Here is a 19,710-nt window from a genome sequence, read left to right on the forward strand (position 1 = left end):
GGGCATGGGATTGCGGGCGGAGAGTGGGGGGAAACAGGCAGCCACCACCAGAGCTCCAGGGCCATGTGGCGGGATCTAAAATACACGGGAAGGGCGCCTGGGTGGCTCAGTCGGCTGAGCGTCTGGCTCTTGGTTTCAGCTCACGGTTCACAGACTCCGCTTGACAGCATAGACCCTGCCTGGGACCCTCTCTTCCGTTTCTCTCTGTCCCTCCCCCGCTCGTGTGCGCGTGCACACCTTCTCCCTCTCAAAAACAAATGAGTGAACTTTAACAAAGAAAAGAAAAGAAAAGAAAAGGCAGCCAATGATAAAAAATAAAAACAAAATAAAATTACATAGGTAGGACAGAGCCATATTCTTTAAGTTCTTTAAAATTAAGTCGGGGCGCCAGGATGGCTCAGTCGATTAAGCGTCTGACTCTTGATTTCAGCTCAGGTCGTGATCTCGTGGTTTGTGGGAACAGGCACTTTGTCGGGCTCTGTGCTGACAGTGTGGAGCCTGCTTGTGATTCTCTCTCTCTGTCTCTCTCTGCCTCTCCCCCATTCACTCACTCCCTGTCTCTGTCTCTCTCTCTCTCAAAATAAATAAACTTAAAGAAAATTGAGTAGACAATGTCCAAGTTCCAGAAAGAGTTGAACACACTTGTTAGCTCGGGCCGCCTTGCAGACCTCACTAAAACAGCGGCCAAGAGTCTGGTTCTTAAAGGCAAAAGGACACTGGGAAAAATAATGGGAAAGGAGAAACAGCACCAGAATTTTGGAGGCGAAGGAGCAGAGAGTTGAGTACTGTGAGCTCTAGCAGACGCCCGGCCCCTAACAACAGGCGAACCTCGGGTGGCCCTGACGAAACCTGAACCCTGGAATCCTCTAGAACTCCCGAATCGATGGCACCAGGCACGGCTGGACATGTTGACGATGGACCTGACAGCGGGGAAACTGGTCTTACGCGTGGGTAGAAGCAGCCACCCCAATGTGCCGCTCCGGGCCCGGAGCCGATGAGCCAACTCTTCACCCCCGAGACCGGATCAGCTTAAAAAAATGTTCTCTGGAGAGAATGAAGCACAGAGTTTGTCACCGAGGTCACCGGTCACTGCCACGGGGTCACTGTCTGCTGAGGGGAGGGCTGCGTGGGCATCTGTGCAAGGAATGCCGAGACCCTGGAGTCTCCACACTGGATTCCCAGCACGTCGCCTGCCGGGAGGAACGGCCACTTCCTGCCGGACCACCTGACGAAGCAGCCTGGTCCAGCCGCACCCGAGACCCGCAGTCAGCGCAGTCCTGCCCCACGTGTGGGGGACGTCCAAGGACCAGGCACGGGGGAAAGCCTCTAAAATGAAACAGCGCAACAGAAAAAACAACCCGGAGAAAATAGAGAAAATCTTCCCTGCAAAGGTGTAATATTCTCAAACAGGAAGATGAGAAAACAATTAGGACCTCAAAGAAATTCAGGAAAATGAAAGATAGCAAGAAATAGAACTCAAGAGAAGGACTGGAGGTAAAGTTGAAGGAACTGTCCAGTTAGAAGGACAAAACCCTGGGGGAAAACAGAGAAAAGATAAGACAACACAAGAGATGGCTCCGGAAGCACAACAGCCAAATAATAGCAATCCAGAACCAGAGAAAACAGTAAGGATAAAATGGCGCTGGAAGTAAGTAAAAAATTTCCCTGAACTGACTCCACAGCAGCGCGTGGCCCAGAACGTGGGAATGTATCCCCCGCCAGAGAAACTGGCAAAGACTCTCAGAAGCCCAGCTTCATACAGAGGATCAAAACTCATAACAGAACTGGACTTCTTGACCGGCTCTCAAGGAACTAGGTCGCAAGGAAGAAAGCGGCAGACGTACCGAGGAAAATGCCATATGACCTAGAATTGCATTCCTGAGCAGACCATCGGTTGTGGGCAGCACACAGACACCTGCACACGTGCAAGGGTCTCACATGTGTCCCTTTCTCATGCCTCCTCCGTGAGCTCCTGGACCATGTGCTGCACCCACGCGAGACAGTGGAGGACAGAGATGTTGGGTCCAGAAGCAGGGGACCCAGCACAGGTGAGGGAAGGGCGTCCCCAGCACTGGTGGAGGGAAGGGCGTCCTTGGGAGGAGGCTGCTGGGGCTCCCAGGGGGACAGAGGTCTAGGGACAGACACTTAGAGCAGGCTAGACAAGTCCAGGACAGGTTCCTCCAGGGTGAGGTGGGGGGTTCCTAACGGAGTGGAATGTGTGCAGAGTTGACCCCCCAAAGGAGAGTTTGGGCATTGAGAGTGAGAAGTAGAGACAGGTGTGACCAGTACTGTCTGCGTTTTTGTGCATCTGCGGCTGTCCACACGCCTCTCCATGTACATGGCCTGAACTCTTCCATCCGTGTGGGTGTGGCCCATCCTTCCCAAGTGTCTGTCTGTCTGTCTCCTGCCCCACAGCCCGTCCGGTCCATCAGGCAACTCTCTGCTCATGTCCTGTGAAGTTGGGGACTGTGTCCGTGCTGCTCAGTGAAACATTTTCTGAACAAATGCACAAAGGAGCCACTCTGTCTAATTCATTCAGCAAAACGTATTTTTTGCTCACCGTGTGATAGACATTAGAGGAACAGGTGTGTGATTGTTTTAATGGATCCTGACCACAGCCCCATAAGAAAGTGGGACAGGGTTTCTTGGTCCTTAGAGACCAGAAAGGCAAGATGTGGGGACAAGGGACTCTCAAGTACTTTGTTCAATGTTATTCAGCCGTGTGACCTTCAGAAGATCCCTCACGATCTCCGTCCCACAAAAAGAGAATTATAATCATTTCTATCCCATCATCGTGTACCGTCGCCGTGAGGGCTTAGTGGGCTCATTTTTGTGAAGATGTTAAAAAACAGCAGGTAAGGGCTCTGTGAGTCGTGCCGTATTCGCCAAGCTGGGATTTGAACTCAGGGCTCCAGAATCATGTGCAAATATGACTTACCTGATTCCAAAATAAGTATTTTAGCCCTGACACAACCGAGGCCATTCAGGCAATACAAGAAAGGTGTCACCCGTGAAACAGCGATCATACACAGCGACCGTGCGTCTGTGAAGTGGCTGTGGCTTCGCGAGCCTCCCCTCGATGTTGGGAGACGTGACCTGCCTGCCCGAGTCCTTCCTCTCTCATCAGAGGCCATGCGACAGGGCTGGACCAGGAACATGCCGCCAAGCCCATTTTCCAGTTACTGAGACCTGACCTTCTGTTTATATTAAAATCAGATAAATGAAAACACCAAGCAAGAGGCCACTGAAAACCCCACAGAAACCAGCCCTGAGAGCTTGTAATACACAACATTTTAAATGTAAGTGTTCACTGCGGCCAGGTAACCAATTTGCTAGAATAACGTGACAGAAAAGACTCAAGATGGCTTAAGCCAAGCTAACAGCAAAGGATCGTAAGAGCTGCACTGGCGGAGACACTCCGGGCATACGTGAGCGGCACAGCGAGGCTCGCAGGACGTGGGGGCCCCGGGAAACTCCCCGCTAACGGCACACAGTTCTTCCCTCTGCAACTTCAAGGCCTTCGGCGGGGCTCAAACACATGAGCTACCGTCACCCTGAGTCACCACATTACTAGTGCTTTGAGGGTTCGACTGTGGGGAGAAAACCAGAAGAGCATCCGTCGCCATCTCCAAAGGTTGTGATTCTGTAAAGTAGGAGCGGACGCAGGACATAAAGAGCCTGTCGACACCTCGCAGACGGGGATCTGGCGTCCAGGGTCGCCGTTAGGTGAGCCTGCCAGAGCGTGCGGGGAGCTCTGCTTTGGGGCGTCTGCAGGCATCGCTGGGATCTCCACCCGGGATCGGCCTTGCCCCTCATAGACGGATCCATCTGATTTTGCTACAGTGACACAGAACACATTCCCTTGAGCGACTGGAGAAGAATGAGCTTTCTTGACGTCGGAGTTCTGGGATCTTGAGCTACCTCCCAAAGCTCAGCCCTTCCTGCCCCGTCCTGCCCTGCTTCCCTGCAGTAGCCAGTGGCCACTATTCACTCAACAAATACCTGATGAACACCTACTGTGTCCCAGATGGCCGTCACGGATCTGTCCACTGAATTTTTTTTGTGGTGATGGAAACCACCAATATGGCAGCCACTACCCACCTGCGGCTACTGGACCCTTAAAATGTGAGCAGTGTGGCCGGGGAGTCCATTTTTTTAATTTTCCTTAATGCTAATTAAATAGCCCATAGATGACTATGGGCTACTATATTGGATACTGCAGCCCTGAATATAACAATCAATTAAACACAGGCCATTTTCTCAGTGTCATGAAGGAGAACCCATAATCACACCAGTACGTGATAAGTGCTTTCATTTTTTCTTTTGAGAGAGAGGAAGAGAGGAAGAGAGAGAGAGAGAGAAAGGCAGAGAGAGAGAGAGAGAGAGAGAAAGGCAGAGAGAGAGAGAGAGAGAGAAAGGCAGAGAGAGAGAGAGAAAGGCAGAGAGAGAGAGAGAGAGAGAAAGGCAGAGAGAGAGGAAGAGAGAGAGAGAGAGAGGAAGAGAGAGAGGAAGAGACCACAAGCAGGGGAGGGGCAGACAGAGAGAGACAGAGAAGCCCAAGCAGGTTCAACACCCAGCGCAGAGCCCGACTTGGGGTTCGATCTCACCAACCATGAGATCATGACCTGAGCTAAAATCAAGAGTCAGACATTTAATCAACTGAGCCAACCAGGGGCCCCAGTAGGTGCTTTAATTTTTAATAAATGGAGGAGACCATGGTTTGTTCATTCAAGCAATATTCCGTGACCACCATCAGCAGCAAGCCTCCGCTGGCCAGCATGGGAAATACACAGCTGGTGGAGGCCCACCTGTCCTATTGAGGAACAGAATCGGGGACCAAAGCAACAGCGTGAACCCCACACAGTCGGCTGAGCTCGGGCCCTCCCGCGTGCGGGGATGTGGAGGAGGGCCGGCCGTGCACCTGCTGCGTTCGTGTAACTGGCGCTTCACCTCGGCGCCAGCTTCTCAGTTACCCCCAGGACTCCACCGTTGATTCCATTTGGCGTCCACAATCTGGAGACATTCCAGGACCGTGGGTTTCTGCTGTCTTCTTAGAAAGACTCGCGTGGCTGATAGGCATGAGCCCGGGTGAATGGAGCACAACACGGCTGTGGAACACGCTCACTTCCACAGCACCTGCCGGGTAGAGGAGGGCAGCACCCGCCCTTCCTGTGCGTGCAGACTCTCTCTTTCGGTGGAGGGATGTTCCAAGCCACTGGGTCCCGTAGACCGGGCATCCGGGCCACCTGCTGCCTGATGCGTGAGTGAAATCTGTCTTATGGGCTGGGACTTTGCTCTCACCTTGAAAGTGGGCACTTAGGGAACGGGGCAACGGAATGTGTTTGCGGTAAGCGTGATTTTGACCTACGGTTCACGCTAATGGACGGAGGAAAAGGCTTTGAGCATCGAGCCATGTGAATTAGCAGAAGGCACCGGACGTTTGAGGCCAGCTAATTCCAACAGTCAGGAATTTAGTTGAAATGGTTTCCAAAATGTATCACAGGGAACTAAATGGAAGTAGATGAGCAGACCACAATGAGGAGGAAATCCTTCAGGAAGTTTGAGCAATAAAAACTATAGAACAGCAAAGGGACGGGCAACGCCCTCATTGCACAGATAGGTAAACAGAGGCCCAGCCAGAGTCCAGGAGCCCATCCAGGTGTTAACAAAGCCGAGACAGGAACACGGGGCTCCGGACGTGCTGTTCCCTCCACGTCGCCTCCCTGACGGCACCGAGGCTGTCTGCGCAACGTGTCACACGCTGACACCAGAACCCGCTGCGTGAGGCGCAGGTGTGATGGGGCACAAACGTGGCCGACTCCCTCCTCCTTCTCATTCTGCCCTGACGCCCCCACCCCCACGCTTCCCACTCTCTATACTCTGCGATTTTTCTACTCTTCCTCCTTTTCTCTCCTCCACTGCCCCGCTGGCCACCCCGCAGGGCTCTAAAGGAGAGGGGGCCACGGTGGGCACTGGCAGATGGGTGCCTGGCCGTGGTTCCATCGTCACCACTGCACCTGCGGGGGTAACGGGGCAGACGTCTGAGGAGGAGCTGTCCTGAGGGCCAGATGCCCCCCTCGGGGTGGAGCCCCCGACCTCCAGCTCAGACCCCACACTTTCAGGTGTCCTCTTGGCCAGACTCGCCACCTCCCACAACCCCAGGGGCCCGTCTGGGCAGAGCCAAGGCCAGTTGTGTCCGCTTCTGACTGCAACATCCGTTTTAAGGATAACATCCACTTGCCCGCTCTGAACGTTGCTGCCCTACCATTTAAGGTCTGAGCAGCAGGCAGGCCCCCAGGAGATCTGAGGCAGGTAGGTGTGTGTGGACGGGCGGGGGACAGGGCACGAAGCCCGGCCGCAGTGCTGGCTCACCCTGCCTGAAGGAGTCCCCACTGCCAGCTGGAGCGGAACATTGTGGGTGGCATCGCTGAACAGCACAGACAGCCGTTTTTACGTCACTTCCTAGCAATCCGGATGAACCTGAGACGGTCAGAGACGGTCAGAGAGAGGCCTGGTGCCCTGTGCGGGTAGCACTGGTGCAGAACAGAGCTCCCTCACGGGCAGGTGACAACAGTCGTTACGCCCCGGAACGTCGTGGGCCGACCTGGCACGAGCACCTACCGCTGATCCTTTATCTGGACAAACAGACTGGACCCATGAGTGAGTCCCCCGACCGCCATCTCCGAGAAGCCTGGCTGGTGTGGAGCTCAGGCTGGACGCACTGTCAGGTGGTCGTTGGGCACGAGGGGGTGGACAGCAAGGTGGGGGCGGCTGGGCCTGTGTGTCTGAGGCCACGGACCCGGTCTCCCGGTCCGTGGAAAGAGTCGCACGAAAGAAAGCTCAGAACTCTGTTTCATCTTAGAAATGCTACAGAGACCAATATATGTTCTCTTCAGGTGTTTTTCGGGTTATAAGTATTATTCTTGCTTTGATTATTATGTTCCAAGAGATGCTTAGTTTCAAAAGGCAGATGACCAATCGTGCTGGGATTCTGGGGTTGGTGGAGCCTTGGCGATCACCCAGTGGCCCTCGCTTTACAGATGAAGAAGGGGACATCCACGCTGGAAAGGGGACTGACTGCGGTCACACACTTGGATAGGAATGAAGTCCTTCCGTTCTGAGAGCCAGTGCATGCCAGCGACCTCCAGGGCCCCCGATGAATGGCGTTGTCTTTACCAGAGCGTGAGATGCACCCAAGCAACCAGAAGAAATAATTCTCCAGGAAACAGTGTCAGGGCCACCCCTTCGCTCATGCCGTTCATCCAGATGGTCTGGGGACTGTTGACGGTAGTGACAAACAGCACAACAGTAAGTGTCCAAAACACAGAGGGACATGCCTGCTGAGCACCCAATTCCTGAGTAAGAATAAAAATCGCCATGATAATCAACAGCAGGCACCAAGTATGAGTACTGCGTGTGTGCCCAGCACTGACCTCTCTACAGAAGTGACCCTTCCATCCCCGAAGCAAGTGTGTGAGATGTGCACTTACAGCTTGGGACCCTGAAGTACAACGTCAAATGTCTCCCCAGCCCCTCACTCTGTGACACCTCCCACAAGCCGTTCACGCACATAATCTTCCAGACACAGTGCATCCTGTCTGCCCGTCCCACCCCTCAACCATGGACCTAAGTCTCGCTGTGGGGAGGGACAGTGCCTATCAGAGACTTGTGCATCCAGCAGAGGCTCTGGGGACCCTCATCGGACATCAGGTCAGCACAGTGACTGCCTCGCCTTCCCCTTCCTTCCAGGCCCCTCCTGGATGGGTCCCCAGGCCGGTCTGCCCCTTCCTAAACCTTGCCAGACACAATCCTACTGGCCCCACCGTTGCACACTCTAAACTCTGTGTTTGGTTTTTGTTTCCATTTTCTGCACGGATCATGCTCTTCGTTGTGTTCACGTCTTTGCGAAGTCTCTGGGTTTTTTTAATGTTTATTTATTTTTGAGAGAGAGAGAGACATAGAATGAGTGGGAGAGGGGCAGAGAGAGAGGGAGACACAGAATGTGAAGCAGGATCCGGGCTCTGAGCTGTCAGCACAGAGCCCGACGCAGGGCTCAAACCCACGGACGGTGAGATCATGACTTAAGCCGACGTTGGACGCCCAACCGACTGAGCCCCCCAAGTGCCCCACAAAGTCTCTGTTTTGCCTGAAATATGTTTCCATAGCTTCGTGCAACCTCTTCAAGCCCAGCCCCAGCCTCATTTGTCTGGAGCATGGCCGAGCTCCCTTGACCCCCTGACCCTCTCGACGGGACGCCCTCAACATGCATTTATCATAGCATTTATCACACGTCACCTATCCATTCCACAGCCCTTTACTGTGTGCCCGTGACATGCCACGTGTTTGGCACACATGTCACCTGTGCTGAGTGGCTCCAACACAGTCTTCCTCACCGGTCCATATCTATGCCTCTCCCCTCTGAATCTGCCAGGGCCCAGCACCCAGCCCCAAGGATCCTCCCCAAATAAGCATGTACTGGATGGTCCACGTGAGACTGGATACTTCTCATCTCAGGTCTAAACGTAAGCCTATCACAGTGCTCCCAAAGCATTCAGTCAGCACCGGAGACCACACGTCTTATTTTCGACAATGGAATAGGCTCCCACAGCATCCGTGCCCTGTGTCTCTCCCCCTTATTCCTGCAGTGTATCGTGGGGTTTCCAGGAAGACAAGAACCGTAATAGCAAAGTCACTTTGGAAAGTTGCCCTCTATGGAAGACAGGTCCTGCTCCGGGGGTCTTGCCCAGGTTTGGACTGATTTCAGCAGGGTTTAGGGATGGCTGCCGACAACACTGACTTTTTTCCGTAACGTTGGGACTGACAGTGTTCTTCATCAATTTAAACTGTGCGGCTGTTCTCACCAGCAGGCATTTGTGGCTCATCTTCTATGAGTAGCTCGTTAGTTTACAGATACCATTTTGTCGGCAGCATCTACAGATACAAACACATCCAAAGCTTTCTCACAACACATATATTGTCATATTTCACAGAAGAGGGGATATGTGAATATACTGTGCATGAACTAATTCTTCTCGTGAAACACATCATACATAATGTGTATCTGGCAAGATGTTTAAGAAAGAGGATTTGTGTGGTCGACTGTCGATTGTGAGGGGTGTCACAAACCGTCCTCCTGAGCGCCATGGGGTGTGCGTCCCTACGCGATGGCCGGGACAAGGGGCTGGGAGGTGGCATGTGTGTGTGGTGACTAGGTGCCTGGAGCTCCGTCGCCGTTGCAGCATTGGCACCGAGGCTGTGCACACGCAGGAGCGTGTGCGAGACCCTGCCCGCGCCTGTGTGGGTGGCACTCACACTAAGCCCTGGCTCTCTTGCAGGGCGCCCGTGCTCTAACCTCCAAAGATAGTGACACAGGTCTTCTCTCTCTGTCTCTACACAGCGTGTATGGCTGCCCCTTGGCTAAAAAAAGAAAAACGCAGGATAAGCAGCCCCAAGAGCCTGCTCCCAAGCGGAAACCATTCGCCGTGAAAGCCGACAGCTCCTCGGTGGACGAGTGTTATGAGAGCGAGGGCTCGGAGGACGTGGATGACAAGGAGGAGGACGAGGAGGAGTACTCGGAGGACGAGGACGAGCGCAGGGAGGAGGACGAGGAGGATGAGGAAGGCGACCGAGAGGAGGAGGAGGAGGAGCTAGAGGAGGAGGAGGACGATGACGACGAGGATGGGGAGGACGTGGAAGACGAGGAGGAGGATGACGAGGAGGAGGAGGAGGACGACGAGGAGGAGGACGAGAATGGTAATCTTTAAAATAGTAGTGACGCGTCCGGTGGTGATGGGGGCCAGTGTGTCATTGGGGAGGCGCAGGTGCAGGTGGAGGCGCAGGTGGAGGTGGAGGAGCAGGTGCAGGCGGAGACGCAGGTGGAGGCGCAGGTGCAGGTAGAGTCGCAGGTGCAGGTGGAGGCGCAGGTGGAGGGACAAGTGCAGGTGGAGGCACAGGTGCAGGTGGAGTCGCAGGTGCAGGTGGAGGTGCAGGTGCAGGTGGAGGCACAGGTGCAGGTGGAGGGACAGGTGCAGGTGGAGGCACAGGTGCAGGTGCAGGTGGAGGTGCAGGTGCAGGTAGCGTCGCAGGTGCAGGTGGAGGCGCAGGTGGAGGTGGAGGAGCAGGTGCAGGCGGAGACGCAGGTGGAGGCGCAGGTGCAGGTAGAGTCGCAGGTGCAGGTGGAGGCGCAGGTGGAGGGACAAGTGCAGGTGGAGGCACAGGTGCAGGTGGAGTCGCAGGTGCAGGTGGAGGTGCAGGTGCAGGTGGAGGCACAGGTGCAGGTGGAGGGACAGGTGCAGGTGGAGGCACAGGTGCAGGTGCAGGTGGAGGTGCAGGTGCAGGTAGCGTCGCAGGTGCAGGTGGAGGCGCAGGTGGAGGTGGAGGAGCAGGTGCAGGCGGAGACGCAGGTGGAGGCGCAGGTGCAGGTAGAGTCGCAGGTGCAGGTGGAGGCGCAGGTGGAGGGACAAGTGCAGGTGGAGGCACAGGTGCAGGTGGAGTCGCAGGTGCAGGTGGAGGTGCAGGTGCAGGTGGAGGCACAGGTGCAGGTGGAGGGACAGGTGCAGGTGGAGGCACAGGTGCAGGTGCAGGTGGAGGTGCAGGTGCAGGTAGCGTCGCAGGTGCAGGTGGAGGCGCAGGTGGAGGTGGAGGTGCAGGTGCAGGTGGAGGCACAGGTGCAGGTGGAGGGACAGGTGCAGGTGGAGGCACAGGTGCAGGTGCAGGTGGAGGTGCAGGTGCAGGTAGCGTCGCAGGTGCAGGTGGAGGCGCAGGTGGAGGTGGAGGTGCAGGTGCAGGTGGAGGCACAGGTGCAGGTGGAGGGACAGGTGCAGGTGGAGGCACAGGTGCAGGTGCAGGTGGAGGTGCAGGTGCAGGTAGAGTCGCAGGTGCAGGTGGAGGCGCAGGTGGAGGTGGAGGAGCAGGTGCAGGCGGAGACGCAGGTGGAGGCGCAGGTGCAGGTAGAGTCGCAGGTGCAGGTGGAGGCGCAGGTGGAGGGACAAGTGCAGGTGGAGGCACGGGTGCAGGTGGAGGCACGGGTGCATGTGGAGGCACAGGTGCAGGTGTAGGTGGAGGCGCAGGTGGAGGTGCAGGCACAGGTGGAGGCGCAGGTGCACATGGAGGTGCAGGTGCAGGTGGAGGCACAGGTGCAGGTGGAGGCACAGGTGCAGGTGCAGGTGGAGGCACAGGTGCAGGTGGAGGTGTAGGTGCAGGTGTAGGCGCAGGTAGAGCAGGTGGAGGGACAGGTGCAGGTGGAGGCACAGGTGCAGGCGCAGGTGCAGGTGCAGGCGCAGGTGCAGGTGCAGGTGGAGGCGCAGGTGCAGGTGGAGGCACAGGTGCAGGTGCAGGTGGAGGCACAGGTGCAGGTGGAGGTGTAGGTGCAGGTGTAGGCGCAGGTAGAGCAGGTGGAGGGACAGGTGCAGGTGGAGGCACAGGTGGAGGGACAAGTGCAGGCGGAGGCACAGGTGCAGGTGGAGGCGCAGGTGCAGGTGGAGGCACAGGTGCAGGTGCAGGTGGAGGCACAGGTGCAGGTGGAGGTGTAGGTGCAGGTGTAGGCGCAGGTAGAGCAGGTGGAGGGACAGGTGCAGGTGGAGGCGCAGGTGCAGGCGCAGGTGCAGGTGCAGGTGGAGGGTCAGGCCCCGGCACAGGCACAGACAGAGATACAGTTCCAGGCACAGGTGCAGGCACAGGTGAAGCTGCAGATACAGGCACAGGAGCAAGTGCTCAGGACTCACTCCCGATTGCTCGCCTGCTGCGTCTGCCTGGTCAAGGCTGAGACAAACAACCACTCCCGTGTCGTTACCCTGGTTCTAAAGAATCCCTTTCCGTTTCCTGCTAGAGGGTAGCTGCCGACTCCCCCGAGCTACGGTTCAGAGAGCTCGTGACGGAAGTGTGCCGTGGCCTTTACGGTGCGCGCGCTTGATTAACTTGTCTCGGCTCCCTCGTCCGGGAACCTAGGGCGGCGCACCCGGTCTCCGTCCGGCATCTTCTTGGATGCTCTTCCCAGCACATAGTGACAGTAGCCCCACCATTGCCGGGAAGGCTCACCCGCTCGCCTTCCCAGCAGCTGGGAGCTTTGCAAGACCCTCTAGGGCGCCGGCTGCCGGAGTCAGGCTTGTCTGCTGATCACCGAGGCTTTACCTTTCGTCACGGGCCAGGGCGGGAATAGAAACCGCTGAGCTGAAATAGTTGATCGATCCGTCATCTGCTTCGCATCTGAGACCCGTGTCTCTGACCTGAGGTGTCCGGCTCCCGTGAGATGTGCCTGAAAAGGCACAGCGCACGGGGCGCTGAACGTGTTTCGGGCGAGGCATTTAAGTGGTTTTGCTTTTATATCCAATTTTCTGTCGGTGTCAGACTCAAACTATGACATCAAAGATAATCATTTTATAAAACTCATTCCTTTTCTAGAAAAAAGTAAGTTTCTGAAGAATGTAGATACATACAGTCTTCACTGGCTTAGAGTTTGACTCAGAGAAATGCCAAACGTGTTTAAAAGTAAAGGGGGTGTCTTCTCTTACGCTTCTTCCTTGGGATCAAAGCTCCTCAAAACTCTGAATTCGGGGGGAGCAAATTTCTCGGTATAGTGGACCGCTGGACAGCCAGTGTGGGGAGCTGTCTCGGGCCGGGCGGGTGTGAGCCGGTTGCTGTTAATCCCACGTGGCGGACAGAAATTCACGTTCCCCCTTCGGAAGGAACAGTCTGTTCCAGGAAACCTGGATTTTAGGAAGTAATCCTCAATTGTTCCATGTACACAGACATGCGAACATGTCCATGTATGCCTGCGTGCATACGTGTGCACACACACGCACACACACACTGCAGCGTGGGCTCCCAGACTGTTGCTCCTGTTGTGGCATCACAGAGCAGGCGTGGAGACAGTCCAAGCAGGCGCATCGGGACACACACACGTGCCGGCGGCAGCAGCCCCGCCGTGCCCGCGCCCCAGTGTCACCGACCTGATGACCAGGGCTGCGCGCGGAGGATGACAGACAGGGGCTCCATGTAACACAGTGTGTGGGACGTTGGAAAATAGACGAATTTGGCAACTTGCTAATGGACTCTGTACGGAATGTGCGCAGTTTGGGGCGAAATCGTTATCTGCTGAAGCTGGCGAATGGTCTGTGACTTGACTGTGGCTTCTCATAAAGATGGTGCACAGCCCCGCTCTTCCTCGTGCCCAGGTTGCGCCGGCCGGCGCCAGGCGTCAGCGTCCGAGGTACGGCTGTTGTGTGTGACAGAGTCGGGCAGGAGAGGTTCGTACATGTGCGGTCAGCCAAGGGTCTGAACCAGATCTTAGGTCCTGTCTTCGTTTGCTACAATGAAACTCTCAATTCTAGCTTACTCAGGGTCATTTTTCAAATAATCTACTTTTAAAAGTACAAAGTGACATATTCTGAAAGAGTAGAGCCCTACTGGAATAGCTTTAGAATGTGACTAGATGGACTTTTTTTTGAATTACTATTCTAACTTGAATGCCTAGAACAAAACTGTTTTTTAAAAAGTGAGATAGTAGGTCAAAACTAGTGACATTGTTCTAGAAAAAGTCAAGTAAGTGGGCATAATAAATGGATGTGTGATGGAGCCACGAAATGAACAGCTGCGTGAGTATATCGCAGCCCCAGAGTGGTTAACTGCACAACCCACCTAGCACGGTGACTGGCACCCTCATGTTCAGCAAACATCAAGTCCGAATCTGAAGCATACAAGGAATTGGTTTCTGGAAAGCAAATGCCCGTTAAGAGAATAAATAATCAATTTTTGGATTCATAGATTCAGAATTCATATTCGGCATCCAGCTCCCCAGCTAAGCACCTTCTAGAATCATCTATTGTGTAAACTGTAAAGGAATCCCCTGGAACCACTAAAGAAGGGTTTGGCCACAGTGAAGCGTTACGAGATCGTTAGACTATCTGCTTCGTTGGAAGACAAATACTTCCGATGAACTGAGTGTTCTCGGCAGTAAAGTGTAACAACCCACCCCCTTTCAGATGGGCTCTCCCGCAAATCCTCGGTCCCGAGGAGTCGCTCCGACCAAACCGTGACGGTCCACATGAAGGACCTTCCGCTGTGGTTCTGACCACTGCTGGTTCTCTGCAGGAAAGCACCAAACGCTTTGCTCGATTTCTGAGCCAAGCCAGAGTATCTTTCCTGAGAAATCCCTTTAGATGCCTGATATCTAGAGACGGCTTCACCGAGATTCTCTATTATACAGGAAGTCTCCGTTGGAGGACGCACCCCCATAATACATGGTCCGAGACTCCGGTTAGCCAGGTGCTTTGCTGAGCAAGCACTCATTTTACATGATCAAACTCTGAGCTATGTTTAATTCAGTGAAACAGGACTCTGAAAGGCATACGTCTGTCAACTTCCTGCTTTCATGTCCTCACTTACCAAATACATTCTATTTCACCTTACTGGTAAATTTAATGCCAAAATCGCTGTCAACATGTGTGAGCTCCCGCCATGATAACAACATCTCTACCATGAGAAACACAATCCGAGCACAGGGCATCCCACATTGCAAGCCTTTGTCCACTCCTTGAATGGATTTGGCAGAAATCATACATTTGTGAAAAGCTAGGAACAGGGTGTACCTTTTTTGTCTGGTGACCAGAGTTCTGGGTCACCATCTTGAAGTCAACCTTTCATGTCCCATGCTTTACTCGGTGACCGTTATATCCCCGAGCGGTCAGCATATTCCCTCCAAGGCGGATTGTGCCTTTATCTCAGCAAACAGAAGCACAGACAGTGACTTAAGTTAACAGAGAAGCAAAGCACTCATGCCATAGTGAGAGGAGAACATTCCAGACGGTGCCAGGAGGCTGGTTCACACACGAGCACGTCCACAAGTAGCAGACCACCATCTAACGTGAAGAAAGCAGGGCACCATGATGGGGCCACATGGACCAAACAGGCTGATGTTAACCATGTGAGCAGGTGCAAAGTCTCCATTTCTCCCAGTGGGATGCCACTATGCATTCAGCCAGTGTGGCAATCCCATCTCTATTATAAGCTGCATTGTGCGCTTTGAGAGATTTTGTTTTAGCTAAAATAAACGCATATCAACCCCCACATTATTACAGAGGAGCCCATTGTCCATAAAGGACCATTATTTATAACTTGGAAATTAGATATCTGTTTTAATTCCAAGGAGCCTCTGGCACTGTAGTTACGTATGAACAAAATCTTGCCTCTAACGTACACCTCCGGCGGGTGTGTCAACATACAGGGTTGTGTTGGATCTTCAGTGATTACGTGAGACAGGTAGATACCATTTCACTGTCATCCTCCCTGGAAAGTGAGGCTCAGAAAGATTCGACGATTTCCAGTAAGTGGTGGATACGCAGTCCGATTCTCCTGAGGTGTTTTCTTACCAGGGGCTCATGTTCTTTCTATCACTTGTTGCTTGTTTGAACAACAGGAAAGAATATCTGAGTCATTCATTTCAGACTACATTAAATTCAGATTTGATTAATCAAAATTATATTTTGTCCAGGTGGCCTGGAGAATTTTATTTTCACAATACACTGTAATGGTCTAATCTGCATTCATTAAATGAACGCTCCCTTGTTATACTAGAAGTAAGAAAGTTATTGTTCAAGGGTCAGAGATTTTTCTCATAGCAGATTTTGCAGATCGTGGGGTAAATATCTTTTCAGACTCTTATGATTTGAGAAATTTAGATTAAATGGTCATTTAATGCCCAACAAGTTAACGTTTTTTTTTCATAGGTCACCCCACTAAAAAGAACACAGCTTTAAAGAATAAACACACACATATGCGTGTGTACAGTCAATGCGTGCATATGCGTATCCTTAGGAGTTCATATGGATCTGCCCATGGGGAAGAACGTAGCGATTTGCTTCCAAGACTAGAGAGAACTTTCACATTCACGGCCATCTCCAACACAACCGTCTCATAACATTCTGTTTCTTAAATACATTTGTAAGTAAATAGAGTCCTTTCTGTACTACTCTTGGTTGAATCTTGGGATTGCCTGGGACGATTCACCTCTGAGGGACGATTCACTTGGCCATTGGATCGGATGGTACGGACCGCAAATGCCTTCCTGCCGTGAGGGTGGTCTGGCTCCCAAAGCCCCTCTTCTGCACGTGGATTGGTTACAGATGTGTCGTGCCGGTCCCGAGAGCTCACAGCCAGGGAGGAACTGGGTGGTTTGGAGGGAGTGTGAGTCATGGTGGTGAGAACCTCCCGGGTGTGTGATTGATCGCTGCAGGCAAGGGGAAGCGAGCGGACCACGTGCAGAATGACCGTGTCAGGTGCACAGCTGACCAGGGTGCTTGCACGTGGTTCTCCTCCGGCCTCTGCTCGGATCGCCACGCCGCGCTGGTGGTCAGAGCCTTTCACGTCTGGCTCTGGACTGTTCCCACCACCCTCACGTGAAACAGTTGAGCTGTTAACAGAGCATTCTATGCAATAACTCCACTTTCTTCGAAGGGAACCCAAAGCAAAACCCACCCTGTATAAATTCCTCCTCGAAGAAACATTGTTTTTTAATTGCAAAGTTTCCAAGGTATTTTCTCTTTCAAACAGGATGATGCACTTGGCCCCACGTTGTTAGAACATCGTGACAATTTGCAATAGACGGGCTTGAATTTCTCTAAGACAAAGGCAGAAGGAAGGTGATGAGGGGTCTGTATTGTGGCCGCTGAGTTCCCCAAACTCCCTTCAGGAGGCTGTTCTCATATTGATTAGCCAATTATCCTCTTACATCGTTCTCGGGGAAATGTCCCTGATGAGGAAGCAAGTTGAAATACAGACAGACTGTGAAAATCGGAATTAGCAAACCAGTTTTCCACTGCAGTCAGCAGAAAAAGCAATGAGTTCTGAGACCAACATAGAAACAAAGATGATGTGTTTAGTATGCAAGGCTTCAACTTGAGAACGGCTGTGGACAGAGCTGGGAGAAAGAATATGGTGATTTTATATCATCTTAAAAATTAATCTTTCCCTCCATCCTTGAAAGCCTTATTTTAGGAGGCTTCCCACGCAGGTATACGGGAGGGTGTGGCTCTGTAACTTGGAAATGAGTGAGCACAGAGTTAGACATTTGCAGGTAGAAGTCAGTGACAAAAATTAAACTTCCCTCATGCAAGCTAATTTTGCACAAGTATAAAATATAACTAGGGCTTATATTTCATGAATTTGCAGACAAGTAAATCCCAACCGCAAATCTTGCTGAGGTTGTAACGTCATGTATGTTTAAGATGCCAGCAACATGCATGACGTACTGGGGAAAAACCTGTCTTTACATAGTAAGGAGGAATAAAAGACACGAGCCAACAGACTTAATATGTTTTCATTCGGTTTGTTTTAAGGTCCACTTGAAGAAATCGCCAGCATATTTGTTTTGTCTTATTAACATAATTTTTATTCCAAACGCCAGTTTTTCAAAGCGTAGAAAAGAGCCCAGCGGGTGAGGGGTGTTTTCTAGCCCCGGTGGCCCTATCGCACCAGGCAGGTCACTGCCCCCACTGGCTGTCAGTGGGCCCTCCGAGGATTCGGGGGCTGACGCTGGCCCATCATTCACCTTGCTGTCTCGTCTGGAAGCAGAGAGAAGGTGCGGTCCCGAGAGGGCAAGCAGCTCAGAGCTACACGCAGCAGCTGGGCCTCAGGGACGCTCTCGGGCTCGTCCGTGATTCTGCGCCCCAGGTCCCGGCTGTGGGTAGCAAGCCTACTGTGTCTATCAGGACTGCGTTAACGTGAGGGACTCCCAGCACGGTGACACCTCTTACAAAAAATCGTATGTGCTTTCCCTACATCCAGACGTGCATGGGGTCCCCTGAGTGCGTCCGTGAAAAAATATAAATTACGATTCTTTACAAATGGCAGAATTAGAAGTCGCGTGCTGAGGTAGAGCCTTAAAGATTTGGCCCAAAACAACAAAACTTCCAGATGCTGAAGATTGTTGAACTTAGGTCCCTGGAAAGCTGTCGTGCTGTTTGCCAAGGGCGTTTACAAACAGACCAGATTATTTCCATCCAGTGGGGATTAACCATGGTCGAGTAGGAACAGAGAACAGGGACTCTCAGGTTCCGTCCCAATCAAACCTTCCAATTGGAGCAGTACCTTTAATTTTCCAGCCCATTCTGTAAAATTTAGAAACTCTGTGAGCTCTGTGTGTGTGTGTGTGTGTGTGTGTCTATGAGTGTGAGAGAGGCAGAAACAGAGAGGGAGAGAAGGGAGAGAGTGTGGTTAATATGTGTCAGTCTGTCTCAGTCTGGGAGATACTGACTTCTTATAGTTCCTTCTCTGGTGGGGAGGGGCCGATAGGACTACCTTATTTTTAAGCCGAAATTTAGATAAGCCAGATACCCAAAATGTCATCAAGTAGAAAGGCCCTCAAAGCGTCATTCTTCCATTTTCCACTCGCTCAGATCCTCAGGAACAATCACTCTAAAAAAGAAACATAATTCACGATTTCTACAAGTTATTATGTGAGTTGGGTCCCTCGTGAAAACTTATTTTTCCTTCAGTTTATCTCACTTAGCTTAATGGGAATTTTCCAATCATGGTTTCACTTGCAGTATAGACAAGATTTAGGGGCACCAGTTGGTTGAATGTCCAACTCTTATTTTTGGCTCAGGTCATGATCCCAGGGTTGTGGGATCGAGTCCTGCATCAGGCTCTGCACTGAGTGTGGAGCCTGCTTAAAACTCTCTCTCTCCACCCCCCCCCCCCACCACCGCTCATACTTGTTTTCTCCTCTCTCTCAAATAAAAAAATTTAACAAAAAAGAATGGACAGCATTCAGAATTAATGAGACAGCCATAGTCCTCAGACAATTTGTAATGATTTTTAATGGGTGCTTTGACCTGTGCTCCCACCCCCCCCGCCCGCCAGCACGTGGGGCGGCTTCGCCGTCTAACGCAAGATCCGACACGAGACCTCAGGTGCGACCCGGGACTTCCAAATTCTCTGACAGGCGGGATGAGGGGCAGAGCCCACAGCAGACAGGTTGAGGGAGGGCTCCGGGGCCGGCCCTGTGATGATCGGGAGAGGTGTCTGCCCACCAGCTCTGCTTTTCCTCACTGACTTCATTCACTGGGTGACAAACATTCTCGGAGCCCCGTCTATATTCCAGGACCCATTGCACGCACTGGAGGTTTGCTCACAAAAAAACACAAGCTTAGCACTCGCCCCCAGGAGTCAGGGCGACAAGCAGTGAACGCTTCTCGGGCTTCGTGCCCAGGACCAGAGTATCCATCACGATCCAGGGTCCAGGGCTCACGGAGCCGTGTGGCCTGCAGACCCATCAGAACTGGTCCGCGCACACACAGTGATCGGCCAGTAGATGGTTCGTGTAAAATTTGTGTTATGCAAGTATGTGTATGAATTAGATACACACGTATGCACAGGCACACCTCCGAGATATTGGGGGTTCTATTCCAGACCACTAAAATAAAGCGAGCCCAGGGACCTGTGTGGCTTCCCGGTACAGGTACAAGTTGTGTTTACACCGCACGGTAGTCTGCTAAGTGTCCAAGAGCAGCATCTCTAAACAAACAAAGGACACACCTCAGTTAAGAAATACCTTGTTGCTAAAACTCGCTGGCCGTCATCTCTGCTTCTAAATCACCATAACAAACATAATAATGACCCAAAAAAGGTTGGAATATTGCGAGAATTACCCACATGTGACAGAGACAGGAAGTGAGCGAATGCTGTTGGGACAGTGGTGCAGACGGAGGTACCCGA

At 52.7% G+C, this 19,710-nt stretch overlaps 1 protein-coding gene across 4 annotated transcripts in view; it reads left to right on the forward strand.

The window, feature by feature from the left end:
- Positions 1 to 19,710, forward strand: part of MYT1L (myelin transcription factor 1 like) — a 142,793-nt gene that overhangs the window by 21,694 nt on the left and 101,389 nt on the right. For all 4 annotated transcript variants that reach the window (XM_042933785.1, XM_042933787.1, XM_042933786.1 and 1 more), the window contains exon 4: positions 9,398 to 9,753. In XM_042933785.1, coding sequence (XP_042789719.1) covers positions 9,398 to 9,753 — 356 coding nt within the window. The remainder of the gene's footprint in view (positions 1 to 9,397; positions 9,754 to 19,710) is intronic.

This window comes from Panthera leo, chromosome A3, assembly GCF_018350215.1.
Source record: "Panthera leo isolate Ple1 chromosome A3, P.leo_Ple1_pat1.1, whole genome shotgun sequence".
Classification (NCBI taxonomy): Eukaryota; Metazoa; Chordata; class Mammalia; order Carnivora; family Felidae; genus Panthera; species Panthera leo.